General features: G+C 45.4%; 1 protein-coding gene across 1 annotated transcript; it reads left to right on the forward strand.

The window, feature by feature from the left end:
- Positions 1–23,835, forward strand: LOC144107400 (uncharacterized). Its single transcript, XM_077640391.1, has 18 exons — positions 1–65; positions 1,442–1,528; positions 2,313–2,383; positions 3,328–3,446; positions 4,970–5,040; positions 5,661–5,852; positions 6,979–7,039; positions 9,537–9,666; positions 11,058–11,101; positions 12,674–12,927; positions 13,489–13,658; positions 15,023–15,266; positions 16,178–16,237; positions 17,384–17,481; positions 19,397–19,488; positions 21,153–21,253; positions 23,621–23,772; positions 23,828–23,835. Exons 2-18 carry the CDS (start codon positions 1,455–1,457, stop codon positions 23,833–23,835), a joined length of 1,941 nt encoding a protein of 646 aa, XP_077496517.1. The 5' UTR covers positions 1–65; positions 1,442–1,454.
- The last annotated feature ends 715 nt before the right edge of the window (positions 23,836–24,550 follow it).

Genomic DNA, 24,550 nt, shown 5'->3' on the forward strand with positions numbered 1-24,550 from the left:
TTGAACCGGCGCAGTGCGCAGTTGTTCACGACGGGCGGATTTTTGGCTAATACCTTCGTTCACATGTGAGTATTCCAACACCACCAGTATCAATAGCGAAGCAGGATCAGTCCCTAATTGGTTAGCGATATGAATGGTGTTTGGCCCTTTTTGGAAAAGGAACGCTGCATGGCGAATCTTTTCACGTCACCTTTACGTCGGAGTAGCTGCTTCCTTTCCAACACTTTCACGAATGTTTTAGAAGCAGCTATTATTAATAAGTGCAATTCCTCAATTATTTTTTATATCACTTTCGGTTCTAGAGGTTTGCTGAAAGCGTCATTATTAGGGCGCTGTAAATGCTACTGTCGGCTACTCGACTTATCAAGATAACTGCAGCTCAAAGCCAAAATTTGTCATTTTAACGAGTTACAAAAAAGAGGACGGGATAAATATCAGTTTTCATCCTTGTATCACCTCACCCTATCTCTTAACCAGGTTGCCAAGATTGTCATTGGTTTGTGATTGGCGGGAAAATCAGCTATCGCTTCCATGCCTACCGTGAATGGTCAACGCAAAAGTTCATGTTTCCGCTCCTTCGCAATGATATGTTTCGGTGTTGTGATTAGTGAGATGATGCTCGCCTGCCAAATACTGATAATGTGTACAAATTTCAGTCGTGGTTTAAGACGGGAGCTTCGCGACGTGTTGATAAGTGTACTTTATGATTGGCCAGCACTTTTTTACTATTGGCTCTCCTGCTTAGACTATCGCCGCGTCTGCTGTTATGATTGTCCAGCGCTCATTCGCGGGCAGTCACGCAGTGGCCCAAGTACAAAACATTCCAGAAAATTATTGCCCTTATATAATTGCATCTTGAAAAATGTTTTTACTGGTACACCTTTCGCTTTGGCTAACATCTCGTTTTCTATTATGACCGGTGAGAACCGACCAATCAAACCCATCTGAAAAAGCACAAACAGCTATAAACAACCAGTGGGCGAGCTTCGTGACGCTCTCGTTATTTAACTGCAATTCCTGATCTTCCGGACGAATATGGTTTGGTTAGGGTTAGTGTTTCGTTTGCATGGCCACTCCTCTACCAACCACCACGTGGTCTCGTGTACGATTATTCAAGCGGGTGTCGCGAATTCCGCCAACCCCGCAAGTTTTGTCGTATTGGGCGTGACGACCGCTTTGTACTAATTATTTATTTGTACTGTTAATCTCACATGGGATTGTGGCGAGAGGACATAGTTAGGTTTATAAGACAGCGATCTAGAATTAAGAACGTTCACCTGGTCAGCGCGTTATGCAAACAACGAACAGTAAAACGCAAATACAGCAAAGCTATCACATAAAGAATGAAATAGCACTCTTTAGTGGTGTCATAGATGTAGTTGAGTCTCTGCGCCGGCGTACATGTTGAAGCTCGTCGTCGTCTTGACTTTTCTTCCAACAGTGAAGCCCACACCATGATGCACGAAGTGGTGGTTGACTTCGTCGTTGACATATACACGCTGTACAACTTCTACCTCGACGCCGAAGGGTGCGTCAACCGGATGGATTTCGCTTTTAAAACATTTCTGTCACTTGTCTTATGTGCCAGAGCCGTTCATACCATGATTTTTACGAGTACTTAACAAGGTTCAGGAAAACGGACTTAACGAATACGACGCAAAAGCACGGACCTAAAATTAAATTAGCACAACTGCAGCCTTCGTTTTGATTTTGGGTAATACTGGCAGATGTGTCTTCCTTTCTAAGTGCCTTTCTTTTGGAGTGCATGATTATTATCTCTGTCGAACAGATAGTGAAGCCTAAATGATTCTTATCAGATGAGAGACAAGTTTTTTTTTCATTTGTAAGACAACATCTGCCAGGAAGGTTGAAAGAAATGAAAATTTCCCTTGAAGATTCCGCGAAAATCGCACACACATACAAGGTTGCTTTGGGCACTGAATATTTCGCTATGTGGAATCAACAGGATTATTTAAGCACCTGAAGAAATGAAGAAAAACATCACTGGCTGCGAAGGGCTGTAACTTGTGACTGCATGCAACGAAAGATTCGAGAACTGCAGAGGAAATTATGCTGTTGGGGTAAAGTAGTTCGACATGCTCAATTACTCAATTATAGATACATTCTTTACTCAGTGTGATCCTAAAGCCTGCGTATCCCGACAAGTAGTAATGGAAGAAATGAAGGCCTACTTTTTAAGTACTTGATGCCACATATTATTGTATTACATTTACCTGGGGCAATTAGCAATCACGGGCTGCGTGCATGTTCCGGTGCGGTGTTTCTAACAAATACACCTTTGTTTCACATAGCCGGTACCAAATTCGAGTATCGATGCAAGGGGATTCAAGGTATTACTCTCAAGTGCTTCTGGGTGCAACAAGTAAGTTCTCCCTTTACGGTAGCACCTTGCAAATGCCGTGGTGTACAGGACTCAAAGCTGTGTTTTAATGATGACAGCGATAACGTGACACGTATGTTTTCATCAGGCGTCACACATTTAACCGTAAACTCTTAACACATCAACAATTAACGTCAACTCTGTGACTCTTGGAAACTGTGCCAAATATTCGTTTCTCGGAATATGGACTTCTGCGAAATGCTAAGCAGTCTATAGCAGAAAATAGTACTTTACAGGAACAGAAAGAGCTCAACCGTTCGTTCACGTTTTGACCAACCTTATTATACTACGTGAACTTGCTGCGACTACAGCCACATCTAGATATGCGACATACTAAACGGGTGTCGGTCTAGCCAATGTCATCTTTATCATTAAACTTTCTCTCAGTTCGGCTATAGTGGTTCCCACTTTACCGATTAAATGTATACATTTCTGACGCGACTACCGTAACCAGGCTGAGGTTTTTTGTGTGTACTGACATCGCACAGTATCCAAGCCTTATCGCATATGGTCTCCGCATTCACATGTAGTCGAAATGTAGCAGCTACTGAGCTCCCAGGATCGCGGCATCGAATCTCTTGACCTTAGGCTTAGCAGCCGACCCCCATAGCCACTAAGCCACCGCTTCGCGTCCTCCACCACTTTGAGGTCGATGCATTATGGCCTTATCTACTACTGCCAATAATATTATTATTATATTTCTCGTAGTAACTAAATGACGCTTTTAATTTTAGCTTCGTGTGCCACGATCGAAATGGCGTCGACCGCTGAGCCATAACGTTTTGGCTGGCAGAACTGCGTGCTACGTTGATAGCGTACACAAAGCATAAGCATGTCATATGACCGCACGTAAGACATTCAAATTTAGCTATAATATTTAAGCAGATCGTCGTAAAAGCTCAACTGTGGCCACCGCTAATTCGCAGAGAGGCTGAACGGCACCTACGTGACCAAGACGTTCTTCATCACCAATACCTGCGACTCAATCCAGACCGACCTGAACGAGGCGGTACGCTTCGAGGTGCACCTCTTCCTCAAGGACGACGTAAGGACGTTGTCTGTATTTCTTCTCTCCGATTCTGCCAGTGGGCACACTCTTACTGGCCTTCTGTTTGTATATTTACATTGCGAATTGTTGCGCCTCCTATGAACACGCAGGAGAAATAAAGGACAAGTATTTTGTGGTTGAATAAGGTTTTCCTGTGAAGTAATCTGCCAGAATTTTCTTTGTTGGCTTGTTTTTAATAGAAGATATGAATGCATAGCTGTTCATAAGGAGCCCATCATGGCAGAATAATTTGCCTACATGTGTGTTCTCACGGGAGGTATTTTCGAGAGACTTGTAGGGTTGTGAACTAAATGAAGTGTGAAGTGCTCTTCGGCGTGCTCTTCCCCGTGGCGCAGTAGTTACTTCGCGTCTGAAAAAAGCGAACTGGTCTGACAAGTTTTATTTTATTTTAGGGGTGCATTTGCATGGCGTGTGCGATGAGTCAAGCTGAAAATCTCAAGTGAAGGAAGCGGAGGTTAATGTTTAATTCACAGCCCCGTCTTGCCATGGCTACTGTCACACAGTGTTTACCTAGTGACACGGGCTGGGGCATTTTGTTTTTCAATCTTTTTCTTGCCCCACCATAATTTTTGTCACACAGTGTTGCCCGCACAGCACAATTTTATATAAAAGCAGAGACGGTAAAAAAAAAAAACTGGGCCTCCTCGGGCGGGCAAAGGTGTGTACTCATTTAAACACTCTCCGCGTTGTTGTCCTAAGATGCAGAATATATGGTATCTGTAACATATACGCGCGTACCAAATTGGAAGAAAGTACAGAAGCACAGTGTGCGGCGAAGAAGAATGCGAAGCCAGAGCGTTAGCAGCAGCAGATACACAAACTGGTAAAAGATACGCCTCAGGCCTCTAGCCAACATTTTGATAAAAAGACGTCTTCGTCTGGAGGCTTCCAAGCTCTTTTCTGTTTATAAATCACGCAGGCAAGGCGTTGTGATTATAACGCGTGAATACGAAGAGCCTTAACCGATGCCGGCACAGAATCGAATGCAGATAGTGCATAGTTCTCGGGCCAGATAAAGTTATACCCTGTAACGCAGGTTAAGTAACTTTAAATAGTACTCAGGACAGCCAAAATGCAACTGTAGTTTGCAGTAAATATTGATTATGTTGCTGTATTTGGCTATGTTGACGTTTGTTCGACAGCAAAAATGAAGTTATCGCAGTTGGAATTGGATTTAAAATATTCATTCCAGTGAATTAAAATTCCTGACGCCCTTGCCGTAAACGATCGTTTGCCGCCGTTTGGTAGTGAATACTGGTGCAGCGTAGACTCTGAGATCCGTCCGAAAGTGAACTTTGACGTAGGGGTTTTATTTCCGTAATCGGCATGTGATGGCGAGACTAGTGCCAAGTTTTCTTGTTTTTTTTCTGACTTTATAAAACCTCCTTTTTTGATTAGGTGGCCTCTTTGTGATTACAACGTTGTACCCTATCGATAGCGGCCAGCGTCAATCTGTGCTTTGTGTTCCTTTAACGATCGCCATAAAACTCTCCTCTCAGGTTCGGGTGCGGCTCGAGGACGTCATCTACGAACTTCGCCTGGAAATCTGGTGCTCTAAGACAGAAGACGAGCAAGTGACCTTTCTCCGTTCTTTTTCTTTTCACCAGAACTTGTGCGCCGGTGACGCTTTGGCAAAGGTTAAACACCTGACACTACTCCGTGAGGAGCGAAAACATTCCCAACAGTTCTGGACAAAATCATTTTTGAACGGGAAACTATTTATGAAAGCAATTTTTTTCACATAACGTAAAATTTCGCTATTACATTCTATATATCCGCAGATCACCTGACAGCAGTCTTACATTTTTTCTATTAACGTTTTCGCTATCGTCAAAAGTGGTCCCCCTTGGTTTTATACAGCAGTCTTAATTGTTCGATGCCATCGATGGAAACACCTTAAAAGAAAGATTTTGATATCAGAAGAAAGGACCATTACCTTCAATATTTCCACAACAGTACCTTACAATTTTCAAAATTTTTGTCCTGAGATGTTGGACATGTGTCCCTTAGCGGAAGCCGTCTTCCTAGAAGGGCGAGTAGATACATAAAAACTAACTATCTTAACTGTATCATAAGCACGTGGTTGTTTACGTTACCTCTCATGCCTGGTTAGCCGTCACGAATTGTGCAGCGCCGTTGGCGTTAAATCCCGCGAAAGGCGCATTCCAACGTAACCATCTTGCGGCGCAGTGTCGGGAAGTCGGCGGTGGCCAAGCCGCCTTCGCCTTTCACTGCCGTGACCGCGCGTGTGCTGGCGCTGACCTTTGACCCCGTCCGTGGCCTGCACCACTACTACCCGCTGGTGTTCGAAGTGTGCAACTTAAGCGTGCTCACTATGACCTTGCACGCATCCCTCACAACTATCTGCATACCCAGCGACAGGTGAGTGGGCATCGCCTCCTTTACCAACTCACTGCCGGATGTAAGGTGCGACAGAACGCATTTCTGTCAGTGATTTGCCGGATCCCTTACATACGACAAGGTTAGAAAAGAAAATCGGATGGATAAAAGCTACGGCTTTTAACTCTACACATGGGGAGGGGCAATTAAAACAGGCGAAATTGATCGGAATTGCCTGGGAAGGACCTTTTTTTCTAGTTTTACCTCTTCATTTATCTGGAAAATATTAGCAAATATGCTAAGATAAGTGGTCTTTACAAAGCAGTGTAAAGCGCGGCTAGGCCACCCATGCCGTCCCTTCATGTATCCAATAGACCAATAGACCCCTACTTTTCCCTTCCTTAACAACCCAAGTCCCCAACAAACGGCCTTGAGCCTCCCTTTCTAAATAAACAGCTCATTCATTCATTCATTCATTCATTCATTCATTCATTCATTCATTCATTCATTCATTCATTCATCTCTCGGAAGGTTACATTTACAGATTTATGTTACTGCCTCAGTTTGACTGACATTTTGCCAGGCGTTCGCGCGTTTTTCAATGTCGAAGTTGGTACCGCTTGTACTATGCAGTTCTCGTCTTTGCCCTGTTTCAAGTCGCGGTCTTTTCCCCACAAGTATGTCGGACCAGCTGGTCCAAGACCTACCTTTGTCGCAGTTGATGTTTGCAGCCTGAATACAGTTTTAGTTACTGGCCACGGATGTAACTAGTATCCGTAAGCCCCCGAAATTTCATCCCCTCAGACCGCTGTTTAATGCTGCGTTGACACTAAGGGAAGTTTTCCAGCTGGATAGATCTAAGGGTTATGATCCGTATTTCGGTAGTTAAACATATACTATGGGTTAACATGGGCGCAGGTGCGTAGGTGAATTAATATAGCTGCGTGATGGAAAGCATGTTTTATCTTATGCAGCTAATTTCAATGTCTTTCTCACTTTACAGTGCCTACGCCCTACGATATGCAAGGCTTTTGCAGCCTCCAGGCATTCTGCTGCGCGATCATTTGTGTTCAGTTCTGGGCCATTATCGCGAACTATTTCTCCTACTATTGGTTGCGTAATCTTTGTCCTACTATTGGTTCCGTAATCTCTCACGTTTTATTTCCAGGAGCATGAGGAACGCTTCCGTAAGCCATCTGGTGGGCCAACTCTGCATATGCGATGGTCAGGTAAGGCTCTACTACTATATGAAATTCTTACTGTTCAATTAGTGTTCCATTGGCTGAACGGTTCTTGCTGTACCTGTGCGTCATTTTCGCACAGATAGTGGCACAATGTGCGCGTATTTCTTGAAACGTGCTTATAAAAAGCCCAGTCAGTAAAGCTGTGCATGCAAAGAACAAGCAAATGAAGCAAAAAAAAATAAAACTAATGTGACAGCTAAATGTTTGCCGCAAAGCCAAGTAAACGACCGAACACCTGACACACCATGGTACGGGACTTGATTTCCTGGTCACAGGGTTAAAATCCGCATGTAGCCAATTTTTAGCAGGACTATAATTGTATTGTCACGTAGTGGTGACGGCAGTCGAAGGAGCGATGAAGACGGACAAAAGGTCTTCTAAAAGAAAACTGCTTATTGGGCTGCACTTGCGGCCACAGTGGACTGAATCACTCGGCGGCGGCGAAGCGACAAGCGTGCTCTGCGGTCGTCGAACAGAATGCCCGCCGCTGTCGGCCGCGCTCAAGTTAAATCTGATAGCGAACTTTTGAGATAAAGCGTGCAAAGTTGCTAGAACATTCCGGAATAACGTAGAGTCAGCTCTGCCTGGCTGAGATCAATCGAGATAAATCTAGTCGCGTCTTGCGTAGGAAACAAAGCGATTAAGTGGGGTGGTGGTAGATTTGAAGAACGAACGAACACCGCAAATATTCGCGGCAGTATGCAGCAACTTTCGTCATGCAGCCAATATTTTTCAAACTTGGTTGCAAGCAAAACACAGCAAAAATATGTACATTTATTTAATTGTAACAAAGCTTTTATTAACGGCGTAGAAGTTTTGCTGTTTTCAATGCAAAAGGTTTACCGAATACCTGCCTTTAACTTTTTTTTTCACATCACACGAGGACATTGAGGCCGACATTCATCACTTACTGTGGGATTGCCCAGCTCTCAAGCCTACAAGGATCCGGCACCTGATGGTAGCAGGTCTTTCACCAAGCAACCCTTCTTCATACATTGTCTGGACGCAGGGACCGTACCATCGTTCTTTAATGGACTTCATCAAATCCGCTAACCTTTCTCCATTCGTTTAGATCATTAATCACACCTTCAGCCATCATTGATGACCTGGGGCAATAAATTTTGCTTAAAAAAACTATTTTTCACAGGCTTTTAGCTTCTTCACCACAGCGAGATTTAATAGGAGGCACAAGGACACGTACATCTAGAACAATACATAGAAACGGAAATCAAATTTGCTGGCAGCTCGCGCTTTCCAGGCTTTCGAAGTCGTTCTTGCAAGTCGCGGCCATCTTTTAGATTTCAGTGAACGCAGACATCCACCCACTACCACCACCTGTTTCCACTCCAGTAATGGGAGGCATCTTTATTGAAGGATTAAGCTTATTTCTGGAATTTGTTTGCATTCATAAATCATCGATTGAACGTCTAGGTGCCAACTTGTTTTCCTGAACACATCTAATTCGTTGAATTATTGCGCATAACTGCGATAAATATTTTTCTACTGATCTGTAATAACGGCCAGCTTTTTTTCCTCCTTCATTCCTGGATTCAGCATATAAAGAGCCAAGGCTCGTGTTTGGTTGCGCAGCTACAGCGCTACGCTCATCCCCTAGCGTCGAGTCGCAAAACTTTAGTGTTATTTAGGCGCAGCCGGTTTGACGGCGTCATGCGCTCGCGCCCTTCAGTTCAACCGATGCGCAGCAGGGCCTGGCGCTTCTCTAGCTTCGTGCGCTCATTCATCCAGTGCTTGCACAAGGTAACCCCAAGGGCGTCTTTGTGCACACTTAAAATAAAACACTTAGCACGGTGGAGATCAGGAACAATGAAGGCACGCACACAATCATATGCTCACCAGAGGTCTGAGTGTGTGAACTTTAAGCATAGTCTTCGATGTGTTACTTGTTTTACGCTGCATAACAATACACAGATCCTAACGTGTGCTACAGTATACGAACAGACCAGATTCACCTTTGAAGATGAAGCAAATCCTGGGAAAGTGGTACGGAAAGAAAGAAGGACAACTGGTAACTGTTTTCACCAGGGCACAAAAAGAAGCAAATACTCAGTGGCCTGTAGCATGATAAGGCGTACCTTTTTGCAATTAACTTCAGGTCATCACCTGGGCTTGTGCCGTAATATTCCGCAAGCGCCAACAGACCAAAAATTAGGAGGAAAGAATTTTTTCATAAATTTCTTCAGCGCAAACAACTTGTGCTTAGAACCGTGGTGCTTCTACTTGCCACATGGAAGCACACTGCAGATCATCCTGCTTTGAAGGTGTCATTCTAAGAATGTATCTTTCGCTCAAAGAAAAAGAATTGCTTTTATATTCGAGCTTCCTTTGAAACGTGTGAACTTTGGAACTACAACGATTTGTATTTTGAGTCTCTGTTTTGATTTTGAGTATTTTGAGTCTCTGTTTATAAAAGACGCAGTAAAGGTGTACATAATATATGCTTATATTTGCTTTGGCGACGCAGAGTTCCTGCTGCTACTCGGCGCCTATCGACAAGGGAATGCAGCAGGAGCTCAACTCACTCCTGACGCAGACCGCCAACCACCTGCGCATGATCCTCGAGGAGCACCAGCGCCCGCCCGTGGTTGGCCGCAGTGAGTGCGCCACAAACTTCCATGTCGCGTCGGGTGAACTCACGCGTGCTCGACGCACTTCAAATAGCCCGGAACAGAAGGCTTGTCGACACGAACACATTTAGGCTCCAGCCGCCGCTGTGGGTTAGCGGTTATGGTGCTCGGCTGCTGACCCGAAAGACGTGGCTTCTATCACGGCTACGCTAGTCGCATTCCGATGGAGGCCAAATGCTAGAGGACCGTGTACTATGCGATGTCACCGCACATTGAAGAACCACTGGAGGTCGAAATTTTCCGCAGCACTCCGCTACCGCGTCACTCATAATCCTGAGTCGCTTTGGGACGTTAAGCCCTATAAAACCTGAAGCGTAAACATTTAGGCTTAGCAATCTAAACTTAGGCGAAATTGACAAATCACTTTGCAAATGATTATAAGGATTTTCCGTACATGGCTGGTGCATGCTCACCAACTGATTACCTTACCAATTTATATCATCGCGAAAGCTTAAATTTATCAAGTGCCGATGATACACGCCAACATCCTTGTGGACTAAAACGAATATCACTGCGAACAGGACTGCTTGTATAGCATCCTTAACACCTGTCTTTTGTAGAAGCGCGAAATATTTGGTAGCCATTCTCGTGGAGTTGCAACCGACAAATATCTTTTTTTTTCTTGTTCCGGCCTTTCGACTTCTCGAGGGTTGAACAATAGAGTGAAAATGGTGGCTTGAAAGTGGCACTGTGTACCAGAGGGCTCATGATTAATTAGTACCACCGACGGTTCTTTGACGCGCAATGAAATCGCACAGCATGCAGAAGTCTTTCTTTTCCATTTTTCCTCCCTCAGAAACACGGAAGCCATGGCTGGGATTTTTCTCGTTAACTTGAGCTAAGAAGCTGAAGGCCGCGAGCACTGAGCCATCTTAGAAAGTTCCCGTAAATTATATGCGTGTAACCCCGCAAACATGCCTGAAGGAATGTGATTTGAAAAAACTGACGCAGCAAAAGGCAGAGTCTGTTTTGACTAATCTGTACTCTTTTCAGATCCTTGAAGTGTGTCATACTCTGCAGATCATTTTTCAAGTTGCTGCAGTCGTTGAACGTTCACTTTTAGCAAGTTTTTTCGACACACCACGATGCGACTAATTTGAAAGTTTCCAGTGAACACCGAGAACTGGGGTTCTCGGTGTTCACAGTGAACACCAAGAACTTCGCCTCGGCACTTTTGTAAGACAGTTTAAAATTGTATTATACAAAAGCTTTATATGGTGATTATAAAGAAAAAAAAATGCGCATCACAAGCCAAGATCGCAACATGTTTTACCACAGAACAAGCAACTACATTGTTGTCATGTTCGTTAAGCTCTGAGTAGTATAAGTTCTCGAGTTTAAACTCTACACTATTTCAGAAAGCCGAGAAGTGGACATAGGAAATGACGCTGGCTCAGAAAGGGTGAGTATCATTATTTTACAGGGCTTACAGTAAGTTGACGCTCGGGAGCTGGTACGAAGCCAGCAATTTTCTGGGGAGGGCCAGTAGTAAAATTTAGTAACAGGGAATAGGGGGGGGGGATGTAATTAAGAAACGAAGTGTTGTCTTTTTTCTCTGACCTGTGGGGCAAGTTCTGGGCATGATTTGGAGGAAGGTATCGTTACAAGATAGTTTTAGTCCAAGAAGTTTAAAAGAACACTGAAGCAGCTTCGCTCAGCGCCAGTCGCCTTTTTCCCCACTAACTGCTCCTTCTGGTCAGGCTCTGTTTACCGGGCTGAAAGACGCAACTGCATGAGTGAGCCAGTAGAAGTAGCCCGCCAATATGCGCTACTTGTAGGAGCTTGTGCAAATGTGATTACGATGCCCTGTCAATTACACACAAAGTTAGTGTTCTGGTTCTCACTTTTCGCGCTGCGATGACATGCGCGTTCTCTCCCTGGTGATGATTAAAAGCTGGTATGTCGTATTTTACGTCTTACATTTTACACTTAAAATTGGACAGTGGAAACATTTCATATTTCATGACTACACGAAAGACATCCGGAACAAAAAGACGAAAGAAATATAATATTTGATTGAAACGGAACACTACAAAGTGTCTAGTTAGATACTAAATGACTTTTTGCAGTTTTTACTAACAACAATAGGAAGTTACATTAACAACCGTATTTCTTTTACCATAGTTTCTTCTGCCCTTTTCACCCAACTTTCACCAAACATATTAGGCAGCTTCAGACCGATATTTTCTAAACCGCGTTGTATTACTTGATGCAGTCATTCCTTTCAAGTCCACCTTTTCTATTCTTGTTGTGAAGATCATCTCTTCATCCTAGTAGGAACAGATGTGATGGCCGCGCATCATCAGACAATTGTTTGTGTCCCTACAATCTCTTCTTCTATTTGAGCCGCATGGGAGGAGAGGCTGACAAGCTTTGTCAACTAATATTTGCAACTGCAGACCGGCAGGCTGAACCGGAACTTCCTGATCATTTCAGTTAGCAAACTTTGCTTCGAAACCTACCTCTTCGAAGTAACAAGTTCGTGGAGCGAAACAGATGGCTTCGCTATCTGGAAGCAGCAATTAAAAGTTGTCGCCAATCTTCGTTGACTTCAGGGGCACTGAAATCTATTGCTAGTTTATGTATGAATCTCTCTACAGTACTATTATATCTATGCTTTATAATTACAGCATCACTTCCATCCTCTTTGTTACCAGGCGCTAGCGCCGTTATCAATCGCCTCGGAGTTTGTAACTTGTAACCAGTTAGTTTTACCGCCTACAGGTGTCGCCATCATCAGCTAACCTCCGAGTTTTGACCCTACCGGATTACGAAGTTTTTAATAGATTTGGTAGTTGAGAGCATCGCGACTAATACGATCAAAGAACCCAGGGACCAACATAGTGGCCAAGACTAGCGGCTCCAGCCAGGGATGTTTCCCTTGATTTGTATTTTAGTGCGGTTTTGCACAATATCACTGTGCATAGTAGCTACAGTCACCCTGAAAGCCCCACGGACTTTGTCGCATGCGCAGGCCCGTTCTCGCGTGAGCCGCTACAGCACGCTGGACAGGCCGGAGGCAGTGCGCTTCCAGGACGAGGAGTCCAAGAAGCTCAGCGTCATCCTGGTCGTGCTGTGGGAGCAATACCTGGAGGCCGTTGTGGGGCACCAGGAGCTGCGCTTTGTGCTCTACGAGCCGCTGCAGCGGGCGCGCACCGCCAGGCTCTGCGAAGGCTACCTCATCCTCAACAAGAACGCCGAAGCCGTTTACTACGACGGCGTGGTCGAGTGAGGCCCGCCGCAGTTTCGCAGTACTATTGAAGGCGGTCTAGGTTTTTTATTTTTAGCTTGGGGCGCTTTTAGTGCGTTCTAGCTTTAGCTAGTCCCGTACAAATTCAAGTTCGCTATATTTAATCACAACGCCATTAAAATCAAAAGGTAACTTCGACAGGGTAAATTTACAGTTTGATTGCGAAATACTAGAGCAGCAAAAAATCTTAATGGTATTTTAGTTTCACGGTGAAATTAAGTTGAAAACCGTTATTGTAGTTGGCTTTTCTATGAAATGCAATCTGTAAGATTGAAAAACCAAACACTAATTTTTTCTCACAGTATAAAGCTTTAGTACAAGATTAATATTCGTATAACATAAGTACATATTTACCGATAAAACACTAATACAATTATAATTTCTTGAACCTAAGACGGTACATGAGATGATGGTGTTATGAAATCGCAAGAATGAGGTTTAAAGGAAATTTCACAATTTACTTGCCGTCATAAAGCAATTTTATCGCGAAAGTAACTGCAGTGGTTTGCACTGTAATCCTCCACCACGGTCTCCCGCAGTGAAGATGTGTACCGGCAGATGGCACGTAAGATCCGCGGCTCCAAGTGCTTCAAGCGGTTCCCCGTCCTCGAGATCGAGTGCTGGCCGCTGGACGGAAACCATAAGAATACGCCCATAATCTTCGAAGAGCGCTACCGCCCGCTCATCTCTCCCACGTCAGCGGACGAAGGCAAGATGCCAACGGCGCTGAGGTTAATCGCAGAACGGTGTGCTTCTCAGCATGGCACATTTGTGGTCATATGCCGCAAAAACGAGGCGCACTGAGAGCCGCAGTGAAAGTGACGAGCTGAAATTATTGCAAAATTCCTAAATGATCATTCATGACATAAGCACTTTCTCGCACCAACAAGGAGAAAAAGCGCATTTCCTAACTAAACCTGAGCGAACTGACGTCATCGTATGGTGCCAAAAACAAAAAAATAACATATTTTACTTGTGCGACTATTTCGAGCAAGCGAGACCAAAAGCTAAACATTGTTGAAGACCTCCCAAGAAAAAGGTTCTCTTCTATAAAGTCTTCTCCGTTGTGCATATACTCGTTCCGCGAAAGAATCGATCTTTGCGGTCTCATCTTTTTTAAAGCGTGCAATGTTCCGCATATTCTCTTTGTGCGGCAAAAGGTAATCAATCATTGCCCTTATTTTTTTTTATTTTTTAATATGTCAGCAATCCTGTGCAGGCTTTCTTCCGTTGTCTGTGTAATAATTCAACATAACCAAAATAAATTCACAGTTGTATCGTTACCTGTTATAGAGAGCACCATTAGTGTTATTTATCATTGGTATTATTTATGGTGTTATACACCTTTTACGGTATTTATTGGCACCACAAGGTAATTTCGCAAAGTAAATTCAATTGGTACGAGTCGCCAACCACATACTGTAGCAGTAAAAAGCGGAACCGAAGGTACCTAATGCAGTGGGACCAGCTGGTTGTGGCAGCGCAAACTACGACCGCATTCCGCGCAACGACGTCATGGCAGCGACAACAAAACAAGGCACAAAGCGTATGCGCGTTCTGTCGATTGTCAGCAGCCTAGGTATGGATGTCTTTGCCAGACATCAGATGCTCGCAGGAACATAGGCTGATTCAAAGTCTCTCGAATTTCACTGCGACACAGTAATGCCACTCAAGTCATCGACACAAGGCTATAAATACCCATGCTACAGCGCACATCAGGAATCTGAACAAGAGGCCTTGGTACGGCCTGCTAACAAAACAACTCAAACAAATTGGTACCAATGCTTGGTTCTGCCGTTATCTACGTTTGTGTCCTGTAAAATTTGTCACAAATGTAGACCACACGCTTGGTTCTAAGCTGTGCAGTAGGGCTCTGCAGCACCCGTAGATCACTCTTGAATATCCAGCCTTGGATATCCTGTGGATATCCTGTGGATATCCAACGCTGGCGATGCCCAACGAGCCGCATTGCACGGCACAGAAGCAATACCGGAGGAGGAAGACAATACGCAGCAGCCTTTTATTCGACATCGGTCTGCTTTTGACTTCATTAGTGCCGCGCTCGGCCCGCAGAGGTCGACACTTGTCTCCAGGACGACGTGGCCGAGCTGGCTTCGGTGCACTCGCTGACGGCGGGCAGCATGGAGCTGCTGGCGCTCAGCACCCACCCGGAGAGCGAGGTGTGCAACTGCCGCCGACAGCTCAGAGCCACCTACTTCCGGTTCCGGCGGCCGTCAGCAGTCTCGCTGCCTCCGGCGCTTTCCGAACTCTACCACAACGCCAACTCGGCTTGCTACAGAATCTACGACACCCAGAGGTAATGCATCACCCCCATTTCCAAACCTGCTTCAACCTAGACATCTCCGCTCTCATAATCGCGCGTCTAAAGTCGGAGTTTCATCTCCGCGCCAAATTGGGCTCTTTCCAGCACATTAAAAAGGTAAAAAAGATTGAAATGTAAAAACGAGGCTCAGGACGGTAGGTTCACCTACGCAGAGTAAATTATTTCATTGTTTTAGGCGTTGCATTTTAAAACCACGTTTCGAGGAAGATACTTTTAACGTAACAAGCCTCGTTTACAATATGAGTACCATTTACTGCATAACAAAGTTTTCATGAGCTGCCGTAGGTGTTTCTAACATTTCTCTTTGCCTTTCTAAGAATTCAACCGCCGTCACTTTATTGGCTGGTGCATATCTGAACTGTTTCTTCACTTGCGCAGTCTAGATGACTGGAGATGTTGCAATAAAACCAAGGTTTATAGTATTCCAGCATTACAATGTAACACTATAAGGTGAGAAATTGCTTGCGACATAGTATGTTTCTTGCCGAATGCCTTAAAAACCTGCCGTGGTGGCTGAGTGTGTGTGTAGCTCCGCTGTCGAGTTCATGGTTGTGGGATTGAATCCCTATCGCAGCAGGCCCATTTCGATTAAGGCGAGATTGAAAAGCGCCCGTGGCTGTGCGGTGTCAGTGCACGTCCAGGAACCTCAGGTGGTCAGAATTTATCCGGTTCATTCCACTACGGGCTCTATAAAAGCCCTGTGTAGCTCCTTGGAACCTCCGGCCATCTAACGTGTGTATTTTTTATCTAAGAGGTGTTGCGGTAAGCCTCTGAAGCCTTTTTTCAGTCATCTCTAAACGATGCACGTGTAATCAGACATGGGGTGACGCGTGTCTGATTGACGATAGTTGTCTTGAGAGTGTATGACTGAAAGTATTTTGCAGGTTCAGCCACGTAAGACGAGAGCTCTGGGAAAACTTCAAGATACCGGTTTCGTGGAGCACGTAAGTGAAGCTTCACGCTGAGATTCCCATTCCCAGAATAACTGTCGGGGCACGGAAAAGGGACTCCTTTTCTGTCGAGCATTTTATATTTTAGAGTGAGTTAATACACTTTAATTGTTCAATCAGATACAATCATTTAATTACAATAGTTCCGGTTTAGTTGGCGGCATTAGCGACTTCTTTGATATGAACCGAGAAAATTATGAAATATTTCAGTGTAAGAGCTGTAGTAAATTTCAGGAAACGTTTCCCGGTGTTTCCTGGTAATAACGCTGATTGAAAGAGATTATTAATGCTTGTGTTGGGATTGAAACACAAGCGCTCCACTACTGCTCTGTGCAGTATCCACATGGCGTCGGGTTAATGGCTGCATACTGTTAGAGACCCCTTTATGTGAGACTCCCGCTCGTCGCAGTTGCCTGTCCCTGAATCTAAAGCAGTGGAAATGACACCTTCTTCCAATCTACCATGTACTGGTAGGTGCCATTGAAGCAATATGGAGCAAACCACATTTGTTCTATACCAGTGCGCGAAGGTTTGTACACGTGGCATATTCCTGCTCAGTTCACCTAAAAGTGATAATGTCCTCGAAATTATGCGCTTGGGTATAGCATGATCTGTCTTCTTAACGAACGATATTTCACTATCCCCTCCCCTACTTTTTACGCACGCCAAGATACCCCGCCCTTAAGAGAGATAACAGAGATAAGAGCGATAAGAATAGGTTGCTTCAGAAGGGTCTAGATTAAAGATGCTTACATGTTTACTTAGCTTGCACTTCTTGTGAGTCTTAGGCTTTAATCCACAACTAGGATGAATTGTGGAGAGAAAGGAAGCTACAGCATGTTCTACGCGAATGTTTGCATGCATATGAAAGCGCGTATGAATCCAGTGATTAGGGTAGCATGAGTATATATGTACCAAGCCAGCCCCGGATACAACACTAAGTACGGTTTGTGGGAAAAATCTCTCATCACCCAAAGCGCCAACGCTTACTTCAACGACATTATGTCTCCTGTGAGCTGTCCTACGGTTCGGCTCGGAGTCCAAACACTTTATTCCTTTTCTTTTCAGTGCTGTGGCGAGCCTCCTCAGTGATGTCTAGAACGATAACCGTTCCCAGATTTCCCGCTTGTATTCACGCAGGCCAGACGTTTCGGAGCTGCTTACGCTGACTTTCCCCCAAACGAAGACGCTCAGGTCGGACAACCTTCACCTTATCGTGCTGGTGAACGGAATGTATGGTGTGGTATGTATTTAGTGACACATTTACGAGCTCTCCTTCATACAAGCTACGTTGTCGTCGTGTGTCATTGACGCTCAAATGTGGGCCAATATAACAAGACTCTGCATATCTTCTATCTGCTCGTCTGATACGTGCTTTTGCAGCCCCTCGCACTCCTTTCTCATAAGAACCTACGGTATTGCCACTTAGTCACTGTTATTTTTCTTAACTAGTATGAGGGGGCTTCATAGTCTTGACTGATGATCCGAAAAGTATGGTAAAAAATCATCATCATCATCGGCCTGACTACACCCACTGCAGGGAAAAGGCCTCTCCAATGTCTCTCCAATTAACCCTTCCCTTTGCCAGCAGCGCCTGCCCTATGCTTGCAAACTTCTTAATCTCATCCGCCCACCTAACCTTCAGCCGCTCCCTGCTACGCTTGCCCTCTGTTGGAGTCCACTCCATTAACATTAAGGACCAGCGGTTATCCTGCCTTCGCATTACATGCCTTGCCCAAGGCCATTTCTTCCTCTTGATTTCGACTAGGATGTCATTAACCCGCGTTTGTTCCCTCACCCACTCTGCCCGCTTCCGGTCTCTTAACATTACAAACAAAATGTTTGCAGTTTATATCGCAGCAAAACCATTATGGGATCCGTGCTTTGCGGCGGTGCTAAAGTCGAATACAACTCGAGAACGAAGCGCAAATGCCCCTCAAAAGATCCCGTCGGCCGATTCTCTCCCCCTTGACGAACCACTTCTGCCGGCTAGCATGAAATCGCAGAGATTGGCAGATGAACAGAGGATAACCACGAATTAATCATATTAACCACAGCATCATCAAAATCGGTCGACGCCAATGGCTTGGGGGTCCCCCTCTGAGGGTCATCTGCCGCTTCTTTCTTGAGTTGTAGCCGACTATAGTTCGTTCGACGGGAATCCCGTCTACGTGTACTTAACCAGCGCCCTCTGTATCATCAATGCCTGTCAGATCATTCGCTTTTCAATGGGACAAGCGCTGATGCCTCGTTCAATGATCATTCACTTTGTGGCTAGCTCCGGCGAGCACCTGCGTTACGTCAATCAGACTCCGGCACTGCAAGGCGCGTGTTTAATGCGCGTGGCCTTCGCCACGCGGCGCATCCATGCGTGACCTCACCTGACCATCTCTAAGCTAGGTTAGTTCCAGAAGCTAGTGAAGAGTTGAAGGGCAGCAGTACGGGACAGAAAAGGGCATTATTAGTGATTTTCGGGTGATATGACAGGCATCGACAACACAGGAGACAATGGCTTACCTCTACGGTTCTTGAGGCAGAGAAGATGGAATTAGTATGCCATGAAGGTCATTCACCGCCCTCCCTTCGAAAAAAATCATGCCCCCCACTCCTTAAGCCCTTTATGGTGTGCTTCCGTTGGACGTGCGCAGCCCAGCGCTTCTGCAGTCGAGCCCGTGAGCGCGCAGAGCTTTCATACCAGGCATGAAGGATGACCACTGGTGAAAATGGCACTGGGGCCCTTTCCCTATGCTTGGGCATGGTAAACGCTTACGCCCCTCTACTATCAGTGCGTCGACCACCCGAGCGGGACACCTTACGCATACTTATAGTTTAAGAAATGCAGCTGCCTATTCTTTGTTTAAACTAATCATGTGCACAGATTCCTGTTAGGAAGGTTGAACCTACCCTACCCTGATGTCCGACTGGTGAGGCGTTGGGTAAACGCGCTGCTGGTCGCGCGCCGGTGTGACTTGGCACCTAGCCCGGTCCCTTTCGATATGGACGGGGGGGAAATTCGCGTCTTGTTCGACGTCCGTTTAATCTTCGGTGCGGGGCGTGAACTTCACCGTGGTTGAAAGAGGGCTTCCGACTGCGACTGCCGAGGATGAGAACTAAAAGCATTTTATGCTTCTCAACCATTCCCGTCACGTGCAGGCTCTTCTACCGACCTGCGGCTGCTCCGCGTCTTCCTGGAGCTCACCCTGCCCTGCTCCAACGTTCGCTTCCTAATGTCCAGGGCGAACGAGGTGAGGAAGGTCACGTGAACGCCGCCCTTCCCGATAGAGGTCGCACGCAGCGCACCATACTCGCTACGCTCTGTCACAATTCAGGTAGCTGCTGAACATTACATTTTTCCTGCCAGTAATCAGGGTTCACAGCGACGTGTGAAAAATCAGAGAAGCTATTAGGTCCCTGAGCGAACTCAGAAAATCAGCTATGCCACGGCATAATTTCCGATATAGTGGGGCGTTGCGAAAGTTGAAAATGGCTTCCACTGGCCTCGACTAATTAGAGGGGCCGAATTAGGAGGCGGTCCTCGGGTAAGATAGCCAACGGTTGTCTGGCGCCTTGGCTATTGTATCATTGGCTGCCATGTTTGGTAGTCGCCCGAGTGCCATTTGATCACAGAACATTCAAACGTATGGTTTTCTGAATTAAACGTCTGATCACCGTCGATGACTCTATTTATAAATAACTCAGCTACACGGTTGGTTCTTGTAAGGCGGAGCGCTCTCGCACGGGTTGAACTATCCTTGAAAATTTAATGGATGCTGGCCTTCTCCTCATTTGCCACGATATTCATGATTAAGAATTCGGTTACAGGCGGAACAAATACCGTCAACAAAGGCAAGACCATTTGCATTGTATAGAAACTACGAAGAAAGTAGTTAACTCTATTGCCTGTGTATTGAGCTGGCAAAAAATGGCTCTACAATCCAGTCTTAAATTTACGATTCCCTCTGGTTTTTAGCTTATGTATATAAGTCGAGAATTGCAGTGGCAGTTCACTAGCGATCAAAATACGAGTTCAGGCTTGATGCTGAGACACTAAGAGAGCAGCATCGTTTAGAAAAAAGCGTGACTGTGCCTGGAGTTAAAGGGAGTAAATGGGCATTGGCAGTTCGTGGAATGCACAAAAAAAGATATTCAAGTGCCATATTTTATAAGCTGCCCATTTTCTATAATTCATTTCACGTCCATTTGGCCATGTGTCATAGGTCGCTCAGATATACCTGCGGCTTTCGAGTGTCTGTGAAAAGCGACCCGGCCATCGGGTGGTTGGCGAGCGCAGCTCACCATTGGCTGCATACTGCAGCCAATGGCAGCCAGTGGTGAGCTCCTGTCGCCAACCACCCAATGGCCGGGTCGCTTCATACAGACATTCGAAAGCCGCAGGTATATCTGAGCGACCAATGACACATGGCCAAATGGAAGTGGAATGGACGATAGAAAATGAACACCTTTTTAGAAAACAGCCCCAGGTGCCGCGTACAGGAACATGAGGATGGGGTTTGCAGATGACACCTTTGGGTGGGGGCTTCCTTCATTTCATTTTCTTATCTTTTTTTAATCTCTGGAGGACTGTAAAATAATAGGGGGGGGGGGGGGGGGAGAAGGCGACAAATGCTCAAATAAAGTGATATCAATTAGAAATTTTGTCGGGATATGGTTACTTTAGACGGCGTGGTCAGTATAAAGAGGAATTCACTGATAAAAAACCTTATCTCGCGCTGAAATCAGTTTGGCTGATTACGATGCTTATTTGATTTAGTGAATTGTTGGTATGATTACTACGCAGTATTAGTGATAGTAGCAATGGTATCATTGTTGCTATTGCCGCTATTCGTTGTATTGCTATTCTGAAGAATGCAGCAGCGCCACTTTCGGATGATATTCCTCTCCACACCAGCGAGAAATAACTTACCGAGACTTCGACACCCTCGGAGTCCGACTGGCAACCGAGATCGTGGACCACATCAAGAACCACTCGAAGAAACCCGCCAGGATCAGGTGGGTGTCAGATCGCAGGGCCACGACACTTTGTGTCTAACCTCTCTAGAGATTCACAACCAGATGTTCAAATTTACGAATAGTTTGCGACCTGGCAGATAACCGTCTGATCGTAGTTGCCGCAGTTTTATCCCCTATGGTGCAATTTGGGTCTTAGAAAGGTGTCTCATAACTTCAATGAATTGAAGCATTGCGTTGCTAGCCTAGAGGTGAAGATAGTCCTGGGATCGCTTGCTCGGAACAAAGTGAGATAGTCAAATTTTTGTCAAATCTTAATGACAGTTTCATTCGGTCTGCACCATCCCTTGGCGACAAAAACGCATTCACGAAACAGTGAGGCCGTATTAAAGACTGAAAAACTGCGCGAGAACTAGATGCCCCCCCCCCCCCCACCCCCCTGCACAAACTCAGCTAGACTGACTGCAGCGCAGAGTTGCTTTATATTAAGGGACTCCCAGCACTTTGGCAAGGATTGTTGGCACTTGAACAGGGCACGCTCTTAGTCGGCATCTGTTGGCCGATAGCTGTCCGTTTTCGCATTTTAACATTGTCGCACTTTCCCACGCCGTTGTTGGGCAGTTGATGGCTGCAGTATGGCCTCCTAGTCTCCCTGCAAGCCAGCTAATAAAATAAATTTTCCAAAGATGAGAAATTTGAGCATATTAATCTAACTGAAGAACGCTGGAAGGTAATTTTCAGTAAAATGGCAAGCATCTGGAGGCCTGGGCCGAAGTTGTCGGAACTATGCATTCGTGCAATGCATCAAAATGAGACATAAGAAAAGTAAAAAAAAATGTGACAAAATTTGCACCAGCAAACTGAAGCTGCAGCATTCCTGCAGCCGCACTAGCATGAGCGGGAGACCGGTAAGTGTTGTTTATCGAAATGATTATTCAGGTCGGCGATGAATGTTAGAAGTGCCAGAACAGTACAGCCAAGACATCCCTAACGAGAGTTAATGTACGCTCCGACTGGGATCAGAATTTCGGACAACCCCAGCTGTCGCTGAAATTCGTACTAACGAGGTGAACAGAATTTATGCTCTGAGCTGAACTCGACAAAACACGAAGATAACCTTCCATTTGGTGTACTCTCTCGGTACTCTGTCGTCTGCAGAAGTCGGGTCTTTGTAGTACCAGTTGTTGACAAGAATAAACAATTTCCTGGAGCAATTCAGACTGGTCCGCCGGTCATGCTAGCGCGCCTGGTGGAGCTTTACCTTGAGTCACTGCTTAAAATATTGCCTTTGTTTTTTTTAACTTTTTAGGTTATTTTCATGTATCCTCGAATTTAAAATTCTGATGATATCAACCCAAGCTTCCAAACTCTTGCTTGTGCTTATTGTCGATTGAGTTTATTCATATTACTTCTGTGCATTCGCGAATTAAATCAGCTGGATCGCATTTTTAATCCTCAGCCCACTGACTTGTTTGAGCTGTCTTCCACGCAGGCTTGGAAGGCCACGCTGCAGCAGATTACAGTGAAACGACAAAGTGAACGTATCTTACTGTATGATTATATCCGAAGCGGTGAAGTATTGGGCAAAGATCTCGCTGGTGCGGTCCGTTCCCTGCTCATGCCCAGACATTCTCCGGCGCAGTGCCCGTCGCATCCTCTGTTCGTGGTAACGAACTTATTATGCAAAGACTCCCAGTCTTATTGCGTTCCGTAAAGCAGACTTCAGTGGAAACTATGCTTGACTAAACACGTTTTTTCATGCAAGCGGGCCCTGGTTGTGCCGACGCGTTCTAAATAAACAATGAAAACTCCATCATCGTGCGGTACCCATGGAAGCAGCAAATCGATCATAATCGCTTTTGCGCATCTCTTTGGGGAAGTATCTCTTCGTCATCAAAAATAAAACCGAGCATCTGAGCGTCAAGGAACAAAGGTGCCGTTGTGCTAAATGAGTGCATTAGTTTATACTCGTCGTCAACTTGAAGACGAAAGTAATTCTTTTTGTTACGGTAAGCACGACTGCGTTTTAGAAACAGGGTTGTTTTTCTTATCTTTTAAGCCTCTCATTATGCTTGGAGCATCTGCAGTAGTCTTGGGCCTCTCTATCTAACTGCACAAGCACATAAGTCTCACTCGAGGATTAGTCCATGTTCGGTGAATCCGAACCCGCGCCCAAAAAAAATGTTGATTCGGGGGCGGATTTCCTGTCTATTCTCATACCTGTTTAAGGCACCAGTTCAGGAACTAGGGTTAAAGATCGATACAATTCCTCAACATGTGGTGATCAGGAGATGAAACAAGGTACCACTGTCGCCTGGCAACTCTTGTTCGAGCATGATTTTTCTGTAGGAAGGATACTGGTAATCGTTCCTGCAATGTTCATGCTTCATTTTCTCTGCTGCCGTCCAGCTTCATCGGCTTCTCGATGGGCAACATCATCATCCGGGCGGCGCTGACGAAGGCCCCGATGCAGCCGCTGCTCCGTTTCATGCACACCTTCCTGTCGCTGAGTGGACCACACATGGGCACCGTCTTCAACACCTCTCTCGTGATCAACATGGGCAAGCATCCATCATGTCTCCATCGCCTGATGCGCAGTTTCTCTTTCATTCATAGCAGCGTGAGGTACACTCCGTTTCAATAAAAAATAGTAATGTCGTCTGCGTCCTTGTGAGTGGAAACCGGGAAATCTGGCACTCGCTACCTGGCTAATGGCGTTATTGTCCATCGGAGCTCTGAAACGTGTTGTGTCATGGAAAGGGAAGTGTTAGTTACCCTTGTTACTTCACTGATGGGCAAAAAGTGTGGCAGTGAATTTTGTGAAAAAATGAAAGTTTACAATTGTGTTCAGTTGGTGTTTAGCTAAGTGAAATGGTACCTGTGCCAAATTACATCAAAAACACTGCTGAAGGAGGACAGAATATATGGAAACAAAATACTTAAATGTACCGCTGTATTCGGCATTTTTGGTTCCATACTGTTTTGCCACTACTGTCAAACATTTTTCGTTCCCTGTAGAGAGCGGCAGTCGTGTTGTTCTCATACCGAATCCATCACGACAAGGTGTTAGGCAGGATGTTACTTTTAAATGATTCATGGTGCGAGCAACCGTGGGGAAACGTGCCCTCGCAATTGCGCTGTTCTTTAGAGAAATCGACAGCCTTGTAGTAAACAGTAGCATATCCCGAAAAAAAAAACGAAAAAAAAACGGACGGGCAATGCGCCTGCAATATGGGGGAGGGGGGGGGGGGGGGGGGGGGCGTTTCCAGGCTAATAGGAAGTTGCGTCAGAATTTCTGCTGGTATCATGGCTTTCATTGCATAGGGGACATCACCCTAG

This window comes from Amblyomma americanum, chromosome 10 (assembly GCF_052857255.1).
Source record: "Amblyomma americanum isolate KBUSLIRL-KWMA chromosome 10, ASM5285725v1, whole genome shotgun sequence".
In the NCBI taxonomy this organism is placed as follows: domain Eukaryota; kingdom Metazoa; phylum Arthropoda; class Arachnida; order Ixodida; family Ixodidae; genus Amblyomma; species Amblyomma americanum.